We start from the raw sequence: 18,809 nt of genomic DNA on the forward strand, positions 1-18,809 counted from the left end.
GATTTTTGGGTTAAACAGGTGAAAAGGCTGTTGCAATAATCCAGGCGTGATGAGATGAAGGCGTGTAAAATGGTCTCGGTGTCCTTAAAAGTTAACATAGATCGAATTTTTCCTATATTTCTAAGTTGATAAAAACATGATTGAACAAGTTTTGTGGTGTGCTGCTCGAAATTGAAATTACTATCAAACCAAACACCAAGGTTCTTTGCCACAGGCTTAATGTGATTTACTAGGGAACCAGCAGATGGCAGTATTTGTTTTGCCATCTGCTGGGACCCGATGACCAGGATTTCTGTTTTGTCTGAGTTCAGCTGGAGGAAATTATTTGACATCCATTTTTTAACTTCACAAAGGCAGTTTTTAAGTGAACTCAGCATTCAAGATACAAGGAAAGGAAGCAGATACAAGGAAAAGCTGGGCCAACAGTCTGTCATGCAATTTCCCCCCAAAACAAACATCATTTATGACTTTAAATCTTTAAAATTTTAATTCATACTCCAAAATAATAGGGAACAGCATATCAAGAGTCTCTTGTAAAACTGCATAGGATTCACTTCAAAAAATTTCCTTTTATAAATCATAATCAACTCGAAATTTGGCGTAGGCGACCAAGCTTCTGTTCACCAAGCCCACCTTTTTAACACCCTTAGTTGCCAATAAATCATCAGTGAAACACCCCCACTTAATATTAATACATACTGACTGCATGAAGACAATGAGGGCAAATCCTGATAGAAAAGCAAAATAAAGAACAAAATTGTGTGAGTGTGAGATTTAAGTTCATGTTGGAAAGGTTGAAGTAAGACAGAAGATGTTTGTTTGGTGGACAAAAGGGCACATACTCACTCAGAGTGTGTGGAGTGAATAAGACATTTTCTATTGTTTTTAGTGGCTGCCTGTGGTGGTGCTGAGCAGGAGCTGAGTGCCCCCGGCGTCTCCACTGCACCTCCAGTATCCGTGTAGATGCTGTCCTACAAAGGCAAACAGACTCCATCTACTCAATTAACAAGGTTGCCAAGAAAAAAAACAAGACTGTACACTGAAATACTGTATCTACTTAATAAATAGTGTTATATTTTTCATTTCTTAAAGTAATAGTGAGAATCTTGAATTGGATCCTATGTGTGACAGGGAGCCAGCGAAGAGATAGGTAAGTATAGGGGTAATGTGAGACCATGGTCCATGGATTAATAAGAGAATAGCGCGTTACAGTAGCCTTTGAGATGAAATAAATGTGTACAATAGAGATAGGTATCGCTAGTCGATACCTTTATGGTATCGACCAAAACAGTCCAGTATTGAGTAGTATCAAAACATCTCCAGTCAAACCAGTCCTCCATTCAATACTTTTTATAACCAAATCGCAGTAAAAAAATACTATTTGTATGGTTTTGATTGCATCAATTAAATGCATTGGTGGCGCAACAGCGATCAGCTGATTTTACTCAGGGAGCCTCCGGCTGCAGCTGTGGCTTCTTCAGATGTAGGTGGTGTGATCGGCTGGACGTGTGTCTTTAGTGTAGTTTAATGACTCATTTTCTACTTCTTACTGTCGTCTTTTTTTGAGGTTTGCGACTCACCACAAAAAGGAAAAAGCACTCACGGAGATCTTTCAATTCAGTTTATTGATCGAAAGTTAACAAAATAATTCCCCGTGTTTAAACAAACGTATCAAAAAATTCACTTAAATTTGTTTCCCACAACTCATTTGGTCACTAAACTATTTCACTCCTCTCTCATTCAAATACAAAAAAACTCACAAGCTGTAGTCTTTTCCCATATAGGCTACTACCCGTGAGGATGACCTAATTAGGATGAGGAGGAGCTGAAACAATTTCCCAATATTTTTATATAACAGTTATTTGAAAAAAGAAAAAAGAAAATCACCTTACTTGTCCATAACAACTATAAAAATAATAATAGGCTACCAATCAACTAGTATGGCTTCAGCAGGTGGTTTAACATGAGTACTCAGTTGGTATTGGTATCACTTTAAGGGTACTGGTTTTGGTACTGGTATTGTAAACGATACACAACCCTAATTGGGAGTAGTTTTGTTCCACCAGTGTTTGTTCCTTAGCGGTCAGATTTCTGGGTTAAAAATAGCTTTTCTTGTTTCATTATTTATGTGATATATTCACAGTATTTCTGTTTACTACACTAGATACTGTGACCAAGAGTAATGTTTACTGTATTTTACATCTTTAAATCCTTTAGGGCATTGTTAAGCATTGTTAGCACTGTAGCTAAATCAAAACATGACAAACAAATTGTTCATTAGTATCAGAGAGACCAATGGTTAGAAGGGGAACAACAGAACAGAAAACATAAAATGAAGGAAATTGCTGGAGGGATGCATTTAATTTAAGTCGACAAAGGGGACTGTCATTGTTCTGATTCCTGCGCCTTAAAACACCCTGCAGCTGTGATTCTGATTGTCAATTTGGAGAGAAGTCCCAGTTAACCTTCTCACCTTTTTTCACCACAATCACTGGCCATCACTGAAACAAGAACGTGACATTGAAACAGGAGTTTGACTTTAAAACGGCGCGCTGGAGGATGTAATGTTGGCTGAGTGCACCTGCACAGGTTCAATTTATAAGTCAGTGGTAACGGGAAAGGTCGCAGTGCTGAAATATTGACTGTCAGGTGATGCCTTTCTACTTCTACCTTTTTATGTCAAGTAAAAGTAGTCCGTTTCAGAGGACTGTCCTCCGTACTCCACAAAAAAAGATCCATCCATCGTCAACCACTTATCCTGCGTACAGGGTCGCGGGGGGCTGGAGCCTATCCCAGCTGACATTGGGCAAAAGGCGGGGGACAGTTCGCCAGTCCATCGCAGGGCCACACATAGACAAACAACCACTCACACCTAAGGACAATTTTTTAGAGACACCAATTAACCTAGCCTGCATGTCTTTGGACGGTGGGAGGAAGCTGGAGCACCTGGAGAGAAGCCACGCACACACGGGGAGAACATGCAAACTCCACACAGAAAGGCCGGGGCAACGGAGGTTTGAACCCACAACCTTCTTGCTGTGAGGCAACAGTGCTAACCAACAGTGCTAACCACTGCACCAAAGATATTTAAGTATATTTAAATGATCAACTCCTCTGAATATTACAACTTTAAGCTTTCATTTTCAGCTGCTGTCCTTTTGAAAGGATAGTTGACCTCCTCGAGTGATACATATATTAAAATGTTCTGACTGACAGGCTGTTTTCATTATTGTTAATCGGACATTTATTTGAATTTGCTGGATAGTGCAGTACAATATATTTCTGCTGAGCTGTGGGAGAAGTCATCAAGTGTGGCGGTGACAGTATTGAGTCCTACCTGGCAGCAGGGCGATGGATTAAAGGAGGAATTTAGAGTAGCTGTAAAGTACAGAATTGCCTGAGCTTCAACTTGGCCCAACACTACAGAACTCTTTGCCAAGAGATGGTAGGAAAGCCAGCATGAAGACTCCCACTTAGACAAAACAGTTATTCCATTTATTTTTTTTATAATTGCGAACCAAATACTTTGCTAAAAGTACCAAAAAATTCAGGATGCTAAACACCTGCTGAGGGGAATCCATAAAAACACCCAGTGTAATTTAAAAAAACAATTTCTGTCAATTTAGAAAATTTCTCTTTTTCTTTCACATTTTCAAGTTAGTTTTATGTACATGCCATGTTGTGTCCCTGCCCCATAGTACCTGAGCTGCTCTGCTTTGGCCCTCTGAACTGGCCCTGTCAGCATGCTGCAGTTGTATATTAAGGCTGGCAGGAAATAATGTTGTGTTTCTGCTTGTGTATTTGATTGACAGGCATCACCCAGGAGATGATCAACGAGACACGAGCGTCTACAGAGAGGAGGATGCTGGGAGACATCCAGGAACTGCTGAGACAGGGAGAGGAGGTCAACCAACAGGACTCTCAGGGAGCCACTCTGGTAAGACTTTGTTCTCAGAATCAGGAAGAGATTTACTGCCAAGTAGTATTTTACACATACGAGGAATTTGCTATGGTGACAAACAGTTGACATAAATAAATATATAAATATGGAATAAACAGATGCTTAGAAATATAAAATACTAATAGAACTATGTGTAGAGAAAATAAACTGTGGCAGATATTTACATGTGCATTACTCCGGGTTTCTGTTGTGCAGACATATTACAGGGGGAGAGGATTTGTATTTATATAAACATATGAATTGACAAAATATAAAAATATAGACGAGTAAAAACCTTTGTGTAATAGGGCAGTTTGTGCAGTGAAAAGTAAATTATTTTCATTAGATTTAAATGTGCTAAGACATTTACAAAATGTACTGTAAAGTGGGGTGGAGGGGGAGTGTCAGAGTTCGTTTCGACTTTTCTCTATCAATGTCAATTTAAAACAAGCTGACAAAATGTTTTTTCAAGTTTATTGTCATTTCAACTAAAATGAATTGTAGCTGAATGGAAATGTCTCTTTTATGGCTTAGGTATAAAGAAAATGGCAAAATGTCAGACAAAAATATCTAAAAGCAAATTAAAAGCTTGAGTTTGTTAAAAAAAAAATAAGTGCATAGGACAGGGGAAAGAAATAAAATTTATTGATTACATTTATTTGAAAGGGGCTTTGTACAACATCATATATAAATGTTACCATTTGTTGTATTGTACCAGAGATAGCTTAAACAGCTGTGTTATAGTTGTGTGTTTATTATTTCAACAACGTAAGCCAAGTTTGAGTATAACGCAATGCAGACTCACCCGTTCCTGCAGCTGCTTCACAATAAGTTTCCAAGTAAAGAGAACTCTTTGTGGATTTCACTGTGAAACAGTTTAAGTTTAACCAACCAACGTTGCCTCAACTGATGTCACTTGAGGCTATTCAGACTTCACGAAAGCCCCCTTTGGAGCCACAAAAGGCTTTATATTACTTTTCACATATGCGGTAGCACCCGTAAACTGTGATGTGTAAACTAAATTAATTGAAGGGTTGGTGGTTAATTTCTCAGGTCCTCCTGTTTACACGGAACACACAATTGCTCCCAATGTGTGTGTATGGAAGAAGCTGTAAGTTGCATTGACAAAGGTTTGCCAAATTAATATAATGCAATATAATCCGTCACAAGAGCAACACCATGAATGCTATGGCAATAAGAGAGGACATGAGCTGCCAGCAGACTGTGTCGAGTTTAAACTGTAATGAGTGTGTTTTCTTTGAGAAAAGTGCTGCAGAAACGCACACAACTCTTATCAAATAATCAAGTATCACATGTCTGTACTGGGAGGAATGAGGAAATGGTGTGTAAATATTCAGGGGACCATCTTTAGATTCACAGTTTAATGATTATGTGCTCTGCTACACTGGCTCATGAGGCTATAAAATCTTTAAAGCTAATCAGGCGTTTAGAGACTCAATATAACCTTCTTAAAGGCAAATCAGCTGTATGATTTTAAAATGCCCTGCAGCTATAAAAGTGATCTGTTGGTCAGCACAGAATATATCTGCAGTCCGATGGATTAGAATAAACCTGTAATAACACATATGTATGCATTAAGGAAAAACAATAATACATTGAGACGTGACCGAGAATCATAAAAGCAAGATTTCAGCACAGAGCTCACAAACTGATGCAGAGTTCGGTATGTACTGGTTCTGCACTGGTATGTAGTACTTCCACAAAACAGCCACAGCCTGGCACTCGCACCTTCTCTTGTTTTATATTTCACCAAACAGCAAATGGAGATTATAGATAGTACTACAAACTCACCCAAGTACTGTGACAAAGTTTTAAGTTGCTTCAAGCAGTGCAGGTGGTGACTGACTGATGTTTTTCTGTAGCTGCATGCTCCCCTGCTGAGACAGTTCAGCACTTCACACCCATATACTGGAACTGACTCGACACGAGCTCCTGTACATACTCTCTGCCCTCGACACTTCTGGTACATGCCAAACCACTGCTTGTGTACTGCAGAGACTACATGGGGGCTGTGGGGCTCGCCATATTTGTTCATGGACTAGTACTCTTGTACTGTTAGCTTGTGGATACAAGGATTATGAATCATAAATGGTTTTACTTTCACTCAAAACCAGCATGCTGTGTTAGTGTTGTTGTGGGCCGTTTAGGCCACAACTGAGACTAGAAAACCCCGAATAACTTGATGATTCGAAATATTTAGCGGTCTGACTATGCATATACGGAGTCAACATGCAGTCATTCTTGCATGTTCTGTCAAATTGCCTTAGAGAAGACCCAAGCACGCGTGGGAATGATAAGACGGCGCTTTCTTTTGTTTCTTGTGTGTCCCAGCCGCGTGTTTGAGTGGATAAGTTTAGTATTATTGGGGAACTGTACCTAATAAAGTCGTCACTGAATTTGTTTTGTCTAGAGGTTCAGTGCACTGATGCATTAAAAATTCAAGTAGGGCATAAAAAAATCATTGCCATACAATTTTCCTGAGCGGAGCGTATAATGTCAGATGCCTTAATGAAGTCTTTATTATGTATCAGGAATTTAGCTACGCTATGACAGATCACTGGATGAAAATAGCTAGGGGGCATTACATGGTAGTAGCCCAAAATAACCCTGTTAAGCTTTAAAGTCTTACCACAGATTGTCTGATTGAGCTGCTTGTCCCCATGCTTTATGCGCCCTGTTAATCCTCATTCAAGCATGATGAAGCAAACTAGAGCATGCCTTATTAAAATCTCTGGCAAAGAAGAGAGGAAGAGACCTGGAATTGGTAGGAAGTTATGTAAGGTTAATCTTTTGTTTTCCACTGAAATACAATGATTTTCATTTCTTGTGGTGGCAAATGGGTTGATCAAACTCTAAGAGGAGAAACAATGAACAGAACATGTTTCATTCTGACAGGCAGAATTAATTAGGCAAGTTTATTTGCAATGTGCTTTTACATTATGCATAAAAAAATAAAAATAAACAAGAAATGTGTGTGTGTGTATATATATATATATATATATATATATATATATAATGAAAAAACAGGCTACAGACTGAATTTTGATCTGTCTGATTTGTGTAACCAGGAAGTTGCTAGGCAATGACCCGTACCTGAAATGTAATGAATATGAGCTTGAACATCAACATAAGTGGTTTTTAATTAGTATTTTGGGAAATAAAAAAACAAGCCTCAATTTGCAGCACACGGTGTAACTCGTTTTGTGTGTGTACTGGAACAGAACTTGCCTGAGAATCATCCTCCAGTTGTTAAGATTCTCTGAGTATCAAAGTGATTCAGTGATAGTTGTCAGTACATCCAGTGGTACACAGCAAAAATGAACTCCAATGAACTTCCAATGATCCAATATCCATGGCAACATTATACTTCCTGTTCCTTGTGAGCGTTTCTGTTCACACAAGTGAAGACTTTTAACGTGACATTTTTCAAAAATACTTTGTTGAAGAAAAAAATCATTGACGTTCAAGCTCTTATTTGTCACATTAACTCTGGTAGCGCCATCACCCAAGTGTATTTGCTGCAAAGTTATGCTATCAAGTGCAACATGGGACATTAAATATCAAAATGAAATTCCGTCTGTGGCCCGTTTTTCCTAATTTTGACATGAGCATACAAATCAATGTATGGAAAACAAGTCGTTATTAGTTTTATGTGTTGGATTCATAAAATAATAAAACGACAACATTGTTTTGTCATTTTCCAATTTTGGATTCCCCCCATTGAATATAAAAAGAAAAATACACAGATACAAAGGTTGTAAGCGGTTTCTTTGATTATTTGTTGGAAAGTACAATAATTTATCCATACTCTAAACACACTGTTCACCTATGTATTGGACAAGATGCAGGGTAGATCCTGAACAGGTCACAAGCCCCGCAGAAGCCTTACACACACAGACATACCCAAACATCTGCAGTTCACCTAAAGGGCATGTCTTTAGACTGCTGGCCAGAAACTGGAGCTTATCCTAATACCCCAGACATGCTGTGCGTTATTTGGGTGAGAAGACTGAAATGAAACCATTGCAAACAGGGACACGTGAAACTTGGCTATTGAGATAGTAATGCTGGTCGGTCAATTTGGTTCAGACTAAAATGTATCTACAAAAACTTTGGTGATGCCCTAAATGTTCCTTTAGCGATGTTGACATTGTTGGTTTTGACTGAAATGTCGCAATAACTTTTGGATGGATTAGCAGTGAATTTGGTTCAGACATTCATGTCCCTGTCAGGGTAAATTATAACTTTGGTGATCCTTTCACTTTTTAATCAAACATTAGTATGCTAACATGCCAAACTAAAAAGCTAAACATCACCATTGTCATTTTGAGCATGCCGAAATTAGCGTTTAGCTCAAAGCACCGCTCGGCCTAACGGTAACCTCACCATACCTGATTTAACATTGTCTGACTCTGACTAAAAAAAAGATCAAAATTGATGTGAGATCATCTTTTTTTATTCAAAACATTCTTGTTTCATGTCAAACTTGGTGCCTATATTACCCAAAATGCAATTCAACTACCTATAGAGATTCAAGTGTGTTATGCCAGTAGCAGTAGGGGGTTTCCAAAGCTATTTGACCATCCAACAAGCAAATCTAATGGAATATTTTCGCAGAAATTGTCCAGGTGTTTGATGTTGAGACAAAAGCAACAAAGCCTCCATTAGCAGAATACCATTTCTGGAGATGCTGCCCTGCATCAGTGGGTTTTGTTCATCCAACAGGCAATAAAACCAGACCGAGCTGAGCCATCCAGGAACTGATTGACCTTGGCATTCCTCTTATGCTTTCAAAATGTCCTCTTGTTGTAGCACCTCAGATAAACATCCACTTAAACATGTCCGGTACTCAAAGATCAGCCAGCCATTGACATAACTGATGTGCTATGAAGCCTGAATTCAGCCTTTACATTCTGCTTTCCAAATATTTCTGTTGTTCTGATGTTTTGCTGTAGATACATTTAGTCTAGGTTATAAACATTAGGTCATTTTCTGTGACATTTAACAACAGTCACAGAAAAATATACTTTTAAAAGACAACAGACAAAATTTAAATGCTTCTATTTTTAAGTGATTTTTATCTATACATAGGAGTGTGCTCCCTCACCTGCTTTCTAGGAGACACCTTTGTATTAAAAATACTGCAAAAGAAAGTTGCTGCCTGTAATTAACTCTGATGTCACTGTTTTATTTCCATGACTTGTTTTTAAGTATTGGTTTCTCTTGGCATTTTGCATTACATCCTACTGAAGTAGAATTTGATTTATTTCAGTGAGTCGTTACAACATGATATACCTTACAAGAAGCATCACCCTATCAAGTGCATGTGCCTGAACCCCGGCAGTACACAAAGCAGTGATCTTCCTCTGCCACTTACAGTACATCCTAATTTCCGCATGCGGATCAATAATATTTAATCTCACATTGTGTGCATTTCTCTATGCACTTCATTAACACTCCAGTGTGTATAAGCTCACGTCGTCACCAGTTGCTCAAACTCAGTCCTCTGCTTGTTATTTCGGACCAGTTATGTTGAAGATATATTCTCTCTCATTAGAGTTTAAGTAGGGTATAAGGTTATTGACATAGTAACCAAATAAACCTGCCTGAGAAATCATCAGGCTTCAGTCCTGCTACAGATGAAATGAAGGCTGGCATTGGCCTTCATATCATGAGTGTATGTGTGTTTCTCAGACCGATTCACGATGATTTGCAGGTTTTGAAAAATGTCCAATGTGTGTCCAAAAACACAGGACAACACTAATTATTGTTGTCTTATGAATAAGCCCATAACATAATGTTCCTATTAATTTATCGTGCAGTTTTCCCTTAAAGTAGCTTCAAGGTTGTTAAAATCATCTTATACTACTCACTTTGACAGGATCACATTTATGCAGCTTTTCATCAAACATATGATGTAGTAATGTAATCAATAAAATCGCTATAAAAATAATCAGCAACAGTTTAAATAATCAATTAAGTAATTTTTCTCAAGCAGAAATGCCAAATGAACTGTTGAAATTTGAATATTTAATGGCTTTCTTTCTGCTATGATAGAAAATTGAATATCTTTGGCTTTTCAAGGCCCCAGATTAACTTTTTGTATTGGTTGCACTGGTGTGCCTAAATTTTTCATTTAGGTGCACCCCCTCTAGAGCTGCAATGATTAGTCAATTATTCGATTAGTTGATCGAAAGAAAATTAATCGACAACTATTTTGATAATCGATTAATCGTTTCAGTCATTTTTTTAAAGCAAAAATTTGAAAGAGTTGCTGGTTTCATCTTCTTAAATGTGAGGAATTGTTGCAAGTCATTTATGATGACAAATGAAGAGTCTTTGGGTTTTGGATGGTTGGTTGGACAAAAGAAGCTAATTGAAGAAGTCACGTTAGTTGCAGCCCTAACGCGCACAAAACTTAGGTGCACACAAATTTTTCGCAGCACCTTTATCATTTCCCATACAAACAGAAGAACCAACAATTTATTAATAAATTTGATTCATTCAGTCGATAACAGCTGTAAAGTCTAGAAGACATAAATATTATTTCACCCCCATTCAAGTTAGTAGAGGGCTAAACCGGAAGTTTGCCGACTCACCGACAGAAGTCAACACAGTGGAACATCACAAACCCACCGCCAACTAGCGTTTTGGTGGTGTACTTGCAGAGCTACACAGACACCAACGCACAGGTATAAATGCTAGGGTATGTGCATGTCCAGCGCTATAGGCATCGGCATAGAGTCATACCAGGAGTATAAATCCAGCGCCCCTTCTCTTCTTTTGATTGGCGCTCTCTTCTGCCAGAGTGAGTTTTGGGGAAAACGCACACATAGAGAGAAACATTTAGTCACACTCGACAAGTCATAGCAGGAGTATAAATCCAGCGCCCCTTCTCTTCTTTTGATTGGCGCTCTCTTCTGCCAGAGTGAGTTTTGGGGAAAACGCACACAGAGAGAAACATTTAGTCACACTAGACATCTATTTTTGATCGGACTCTGGAGCCCTGCTTTTGAATTGCTTGTCAGTCAAAGCAAACAATTTGAAGATGTCTCCTGTCACCTAACTAATTGAGCCCAACATATTTGGTATCTTTGGAAACGCTGGTATCTGCAGTAGAATTTAAAGTAAAGAACTGTGGGTTTGAACAATGTTTGACTGTATAACACAAGTTTGTACTGACTGGCCTGCTGTTGGTTCAGAGAGGTTTAAGAGGTTAAAACTACATGACTAAAGTTAATATCCTGAAAGAATAGATATCATTTTAAAAAAGCAGTGTGAGGGGTGTCTGTTAGCTCACCTGGTACAACAGCGGCCTGGATTCGAGTGCGACCCACGGGTCATTTGCTGCATGTCATTCCCCCACTTCTCTGTCATACATTTCCTGTCTCTCTTTGGCTGTGCTATCCAAATAGAACAGTCTTCCCAGTTTCGGTTTTCTCACACAAGTGCATTTCTGACCTGCGTTCATCTCAGGCCAGCAGGATCAGTTTTTATCTTTAACTGTTAATGCGGTGAAGTTTAAAAACTGCAGAAGAGCCGTTTCAGCAGGATTCAGCACCCCACCAGCTTGAAATGATGGCAGAGCCTTTTTACAAAGCAATGGACCTATTATTGAAGGTGCCCAGTGACACACCCACATCCTCAAACTTGGACACAAGTGAATATATATAGATTTTTGCAGGTGTAGTGTGATATTTTTGAGCATTTTTGAGTTAGTAGTACACTATTCTTGGGAATCTAAATTGTGGCTTTAGTGTGAAATCCATGCTGGATTTGATGCACAGAGCACTATCTATTGCAAATGCTGTGTACTGGAAAAATCAAATCATTGTTCGTCCTCTGTCCTCACAGCTCCACATCACAGCAGCAAATGGCTACGTGCAGGCTGCAGAGCTGCTGCTGGAGGGGGGAGCTCGCATGGACCTGAGAGATTCAGATGGATGGCAGCCCCTTCATGCTGCAGCGTGCTGGGGTCAGGTAAGGTAAACATAACAGGAAACGGATAAGCACACAAAGGATTCTGAAACCATTAACGTAATTTGCTTCTGCTGTTGTTGTGTCAGATGCATGTGGCAGAGCTGTTGGTGTCTCATGGAGCCAGTCTCAACGCCAAGACCTTCCTAGAGGAGACCCCCATTGGTATATTTACACCTCAGCACTTTCTTATCAATACACCTGGAGGGGAGTTAAGAAAACAATGTCCTATTTCAGCAGGGTCTCATTTCCAGCTCGTTTAGTCAATGCAATTTTACACCATGGGTCTTCTTGTTAAAGCATATCGAACCCTTTTTTGTGCTATTTTCAGCACTAGTTATGTCGGCTTTTACATTTTTGGCGGTGTTGATGGTTGGTACATTATTACAACTTAAGTATGTTAACAGTATGAGAGACTGGTAGCATTGTTAATGATAATTATATAAACAAATTCATTGCACAATCCTGGTTTTTTTCATTTATTTGAAAGAGACCAGTAAAGCAAACGCAGTTTATTTGAAAGGAGCATTTCCTGTCCTTCACCCTTTTCACTTTAAGATTTGTGTGAGGATGAGGAGTTCAGAGCCATCCTGCTGGACCTCAAACACAAACACGACATCATCATGAAGTCACAGCTCAAGCACAAGACCTCACTGTGTAGGCGAACATCCAGTGCAGGCAGTCGTGGGTAAGTGCTGACATCTGCTGGCGTTACTACTGCTACTACAAATCCCCCCCCCCCCCCGCTCAAAGAGCCCTGCTGATCAAGGACAAATGCGCTCTCTCACTGGAAACTCTTGTGTCTGTTTCCACAGAAAAGTGGTGCGGCGAGCCAGCTTGTCGGACAGACACAACTTGTGCCGTAAAGAATACGAGACGGAAGCCATCGTGTGGAGGGGTGGGAGGGAGGAGGAGGATGAAAAGGAGAAAGAGTCCGATCAGGAGAATAACCAGGTGGTTAATGTGAGTCTTAAGGTTATTCATCTTTTATTGTTGTTGCTAGTTTTAACTAGGGAAGCCTTTTGTGTAATTACATTAGTTAAGTAACATTTTAGAATGAATCCTTCCTTTGATGGTGTATTTTCTAACTTCCTGTACATAACTTGCCAGATATGTGTGACCTGACATGACAGATATTTTTAGCACAGCTAGAAAGGTGTAATATTATAATCTCTCCCACACATCAGGAGTCTAAATGTCAGATTTTGGTGTCTTTAAAACACAGTCACACAGGAAGAAACCCACAATGGAAAAAAAGTGCAATACAATCTTCCAACAGAAGAGTCAGAAGATAAGAATGCTAGATAGTCACATATTTGAAGTGAAGACTGCTACAAAAATAACCGTTGCTCTAATTAGGCAATAAGAGCTTCCACACACTAACTGCATCAAATTGGGGCACATTATCAGCAGATTATCAGAAGGCTTTAAGAGAAATCTTTTTTGATGTCCTGCAGGTCAAGCCAGTCATAGCTGTGGAGCTGCCAGACAAGCCCAAGCTGCCAACCATCCTCAAAGATGGCAACAGCAAACAGAACGGCCTCATCTCTACGATGACGTCCATGCCGCCGCAACCGCCCTCCAATGGCAACACGCCATCGTCTGACAAGGGTGGGGTCATCACCACCCAGCCCACCCAGGAGGAAGCCTTGCCGCGAGAGCGCGCTCAGACACTGTCTGAGCTAAAGAAACAGAGGGCCGCCGCCAAACTGTTGAATCACCCCCTGTTTAACGGTCACCTAGGTAATGGCTCCACAGACTCCTTCTCTGATGCCAAAACCAACTCAGAGGACCCCCGCATGCCGCTGGTCTCCTCCAATGGCAGCGCGGTTTACTACACACCAGCCAGCGGCGACCCGCCCCTGCTCAAACTGAAACAGCCAATAGAGGAAGAGCAGCCGAAGGCGCAGACCTGCTGCTGCGTGTCATAGCTCCATGGTCATGTGACTGTTGACGGAACAGGAAGTATTTGCACAGAAAGGAGGGAAGGAAGGGAGGAAGGAAAGAAGGAAAGAGTGAGTGTTGCTGTCTTTTAAAGTCCTTTTCCTCCCCTCCTTTAAACTTCGTCCAGAGAAGACAGTTGGCCTGAAGAAGGTTTAGCAACTTCTCCTTGTACCTCCCTGCCATGTGATGCCCTGCTACAGTTGAAGAGACACCATCCCCAAATTCAGACATTTTTCAAGTGTAGCAGAGAATGGGAAAGGAACTGAGCAATGCCACTTTTTTCCTCTAGACGTCGCTTGGATTAAAATTCCTTTTCAAAAATGGAGTCTCTCTACAAGACATGCCAAAAGGGATAGAAAGAGTGCAAGAAGCTGTTACTCTGGCCCTGCTGTCCCTGCCCACCTTTAAGAAAAGTGTGGGCAGTTTTTTTAAGCTTTTCACCTGGAAAGGTTTAAAAAAATTTAATCAGAAAAGATCTCAAGGTACAAGTGCATGTTCTGCCCTCAGAGATAAATATGAAAGACTTTTTTTTTTTTTTTTTATCTTGCACATGGATGGTTACCATGTAATTAAACATTTCTTCAGGATGAGCTCACATATGTTGTCATATTCTTGTCATTTTCAAATGTGCAGGAAGGGCAGCACAGAGCGTTCCAGATGTGTTGTACTACAACATATCAGAAATAGCTAAACGTAGCAAAAAGACCTGTGACTTCTCTTTTGAAGTATCTATCACGTTAAAATGCTGCCTGCATATGTAAAAAGGGAAGGAATGCCATAAAACAGTGTTAAAATATTCAGGAAGTGTATTTCTACAGCGAGTGATAACAGGAAAGAGCAGAGTGTTTTGTAATATTCTGTCAAACTATACTTCACCTCACCGTCCTCTCATATCAAACCTGAACTGACAGGTCACGCTCTGTTTTATGCATAATCCACTTTGTGCTCGCTCGTTTAGATAATTTAAGCAAACATGGTTGAAAATTACTGTACATTTCTTTATTTATGAAATTTATGTAATGTGTAAAAAAAAAAAAAAAAAGAAAAAAAAAAGTTGAGTGTATTTATTATTTGGATGGTGTGTGGAGAGTGAATGCAATGCAAGATGAGCTGGGGAGTCTTCCAGCAAAGCACCTTCTGACAAGGAAAATCAAACTGATAAAGTGAAGGGTTACTGTCTGCTATATGTATGTTATTAATATCACACAAGCAGGCCATCCTATTGGGATGGATTTCATATTTGTGTCACTACAAATAACAGTGTTATTTGTTTATGGGTTTCTTTGTAGTTTTTTTTCTGGTGGCCATTGTGTGGCTTTATCTCCCAGTCATTGTAGTTGTCTAACAGAAACTGTAAATGTTATGTAATGAATAACTGTACGTATAATATGAGTTTACTGAAGATACACATGGACTCTGCTTGCCTGATTTAAAAAAAAAAAAAAAAAAACATTAATCTCCACATTTGGTATGGAGTGAGCTCACACCATCGTGTCAGGTGTCCTCATAACAAAATATAAACGTTGCAGCCAAAAACCAAGTACTAGAAGTAGTTTCTCTGCTCTGTCTGACATTTTGGGAAATGTATGCTTATTAGCAGCAACAACTGTAGCGACAGTTTACCCACAACTTGGCTAACGTTAGTTCCATTACTTGCTGTGTCGTTGTTTGTTCTATATCATGGTATTTGTCATGTTTTCTATATCATGTTTGTATTGCATTTCTACAGAATCGCTTACCCCACCTTTAATATATAGCTGGAGCTAGCAGCTGGTTATCTTAGCATAAAGAAAGCAAAACGGGAGAAACAGCTAGTGAAATGGAATACAGCCATCATTCATGTTATAAATTACATCTGTGCTTTGACATGTCGTTGTGGATTTTGCTTTACAGGTGCATCTTTTGAAAAACCTTTTTACTGTGCTATGCTAGCTGTTTACAGTTTTTATGCTAAGCTAACTGGCTGCTAGCTCCAGCTTCATATTTAACAGACAGATATGAGAGGGGTATCAATCTGCTCAGCAAAAACGCTAATAAGCATATTTCCCAAAATGTTGACTTACTCCTTTTTATCTAATAACAGCTCTTCTAATCTCCTTGTGATTGCCAAAAAGTCTTCCATGATTTAAACTACTTATAAGGACATTTAAAAACTTTGAAGGAAGGCTTTCTTGCCACTATAGAGATTTCTCTGATGACCAGCCCCTTTAAATGTGTGATTAACCACAATGCCACTACCACTTTATCCCCACTATCTACTGTACATTGTCAAATATTTGTACAGATGTGTTTGTAAATATGTTTGTATTAGTATCCCCTTATCTGTTCCCATGAACTGCATTTACATGTCTGTGTTGTTACTGTTGAGGAAGTTGTAGGAAAAATCAATTACCCACATTGATGAACAGTGTTAGCAGACATTTGGTTGTCAAAGGGGAAACTGAGTCTATGTAGACCCCCTTAGTAGTCCAGAAGTTTAAAATCTATCTGTGAAGTTGAGTGCACCCAGGTATCTTCATCATGCATAATGTTTACTCCCTGGTGACCAGCGTCTGCGGTTGATTTCTTTATTTTGTGTTTTTATTTTCTAATTTTCAGCAGATGTCACTGGAAACAGTTTGGATTGTAAACTCAGTTTGAGGAAGTGCAAATTAAGTCATTCAAAGAGACAGCTCTACCCCCTATTTTTGGTTCCTTAATTTTTTCAAGAATTGTCCAAGGAGGTGACATCATCTTGTTATGAGTCGGCTATATTTCATTGAAGTTACTCCAGCTCACATCTGTCCAAGTGCTACAATCACTTCAATTTGAATTTCAGTTCTGCCTTCTTATTAATGAAATCCAATAACACTGAAATGTGATTTTAAACTGCAACCTGGTCAGTATTAGCCAGAAAAGTACCCGGTGTTCTCATGGTATTTAAAGATCAAAGCTTGTGTTTGTCTGCAAGCCTTGTTGTCTATAAGGATAAGATTATAAAGATGAAAAACTACTGATTTTGTAATTACTGTAATATATTGATGGTTGCATTAACATATTTTGAATAAATTGTATATTTTGAGAATTTTATATCATCTCTTCTGAATTAGTCAAGCTGTTTTGTGTTGTCAGGTACGTTGGATCTCTTACCATGTTAATTAGAATGTGTCCGACGGTCCTAGACACATCTCTTGGTCCCCTGTTCAAATTTGATGCTTTTCTCAGTTTTATCACTGTACGTAGAGTGTCTTTGGTTTCTAACTGTTGGTTGGAAAAAACAAGACATTTGAAGACATTACAATTAGGCAATTCATAGAAAATAAGCAACAGATTAAGCAACAGTGAAAGCACTAATTAGCTGAAGCCATGGCAGTATGCATGGCTTGGGTGGACACATCACTTGTTGCATGTTGGGGGGAAAAAAAACAACTCTTGCTGTTCATCTTTTAGCACAATTGTTTTCTTCAGACATTACTCAGGCACTTTAATGCTGAAGCCAGATGAATATGCACCTCATGTTTGCATGCAGTATGAAGGTTACAACTATATTTCACCCCGAGACGTCTGCTTTCTCTGCCCTACTTCTACAGTTTCTTTTTGTTCTGAAACAGACAGAGGCTGGACCGCCCCTCACCACACAGCTGTCAGGGTCTTGGCCCAGCGTCAAGTGCTTCCTTCAATGATTCTTTGTTTTGTTCACCCCCTCCGCCCTCTTTCTGAACTTCCTCTCGTTCACTGGCTGTGGGGTCAGCAGGGTCAATATTTCTGCTGGCTGCATGCACCAGTCATTGCTCAGACGCATAACAGTTGGGTTAGAGAGACAAGTAAAGACAATTTAGAAAAGTAATATTTTATGTTTCTCAAAGTTTACCGAGAGACACATTTTGGGGATTTTGAATCTGACTGGCCTTTTTTTGTTTCCTGCCATTTAACATACAGTACTTTCTCCACTGCCAGTTCATGTGGAAAACAGCAGCCACTGGCAAGCATTTTCAGTCTCATAGCTGCTGACTTTAAGGCACGGATATCTATATATAGTTTTTACAGTTCATTAGGTTGTCAAAACAGTGTGCAGGGTCATGGAATTAAAAAAAATAAACCAGCAAAAACAGTAACTAATTTGACAAATCTACATCAGGTTACAGTCTTGGACTTTCGCCTTTTGCCTGATGACCCCCCACGACCCTGTATGCAGGATAAGCGGTTGACGATGGATGGATGGTTACAATCTTGTATCACCGTGTCTTGAGCAAATGTTAGGAGAAATCACCCTTTCATCTGAAGCCCCCTGTGGGCACAGTCAGTATGTCTAAGGCATATAGACAGAGAGGAGCACAATAGGGCTGAAAACACATGATGCAGACTGCATTAACCTCCTCTCTGTGGCCTGGCTTTGCTATTGTGCCTGAGTTACACTGAGTCCAGGCCAGCTGGCTCCGGTCCCAGTCCTTCAGTCCTCTTCACTGAAGGACGACGTGGATCAGAGCCAGGAAGAGCATACAGACACATACTGACCACCCTGCGGGACACATACATGGAAGGGATGATGCTGGAAGGCACTGAGGAGCAGTTGGGAGTGTGGAGGATAAAGTAGGGAAATGTTGCTTAGACACTGACCACCATGATGGATGGATGGATGCAAAGAAGGGGCATCTGCACTGATGAAATAAAGACGGCATGCAAATGAAGGCTGTATGGCAGGACTGAAAGTGGGGAGGAGGCCACAACTACTGATCATCCTGCCAGCTTGTTAGAAGACATAGAGAAAAGCTGCACAAAAAGAACGACTGCATGGAGGAACTGCATGGCTCAGTGGGTCAGAACGTCTGCCCGGTTCCCAGGACCTGTTGGACTTAACAGGGCTTCGGTGTCCTTTTTGACCTGAATTTAAGATGTCTTAGTAGAACGAGTCAATGAGAGCCTGTCAACCGAGGTATTTCCACTCTCT

At 39.8% G+C, this 18,809-nt stretch overlaps 1 protein-coding gene across 1 annotated transcript in view; it reads left to right on the top strand.

The window, feature by feature from the left end:
* ppp1r16b (protein phosphatase 1, regulatory subunit 16B) overlaps positions 1-16,951 on the top strand; it is a 101,187-nt gene extending 84,236 nt beyond the window's left edge. The window contains exons 6-11 of the mRNA XM_046029616.1: positions 3,813-3,937; positions 11,816-11,941; positions 12,028-12,103; positions 12,497-12,626; positions 12,754-12,901; positions 13,396-16,951. Of these exons, the coding sequence (XP_045885572.1) occupies positions 3,813-3,937; positions 11,816-11,941; positions 12,028-12,103; positions 12,497-12,626; positions 12,754-12,901; positions 13,396-13,869 (1,079 nt within the window). The 3' untranslated portion in view covers positions 13,870-16,951. The remainder of the gene's footprint in view (positions 1-3,812; positions 3,938-11,815; positions 11,942-12,027; positions 12,104-12,496; positions 12,627-12,753; positions 12,902-13,395) is intronic.
* The last annotated feature ends 1,858 nt before the right edge of the window (positions 16,952-18,809 follow it).

Source organism: Micropterus dolomieu, linkage group LG18 (assembly GCF_021292245.1).
Source record: "Micropterus dolomieu isolate WLL.071019.BEF.003 ecotype Adirondacks linkage group LG18, ASM2129224v1, whole genome shotgun sequence".
In the NCBI taxonomy this organism is placed as follows: domain Eukaryota; kingdom Metazoa; phylum Chordata; class Actinopteri; order Centrarchiformes; family Centrarchidae; genus Micropterus; species Micropterus dolomieu.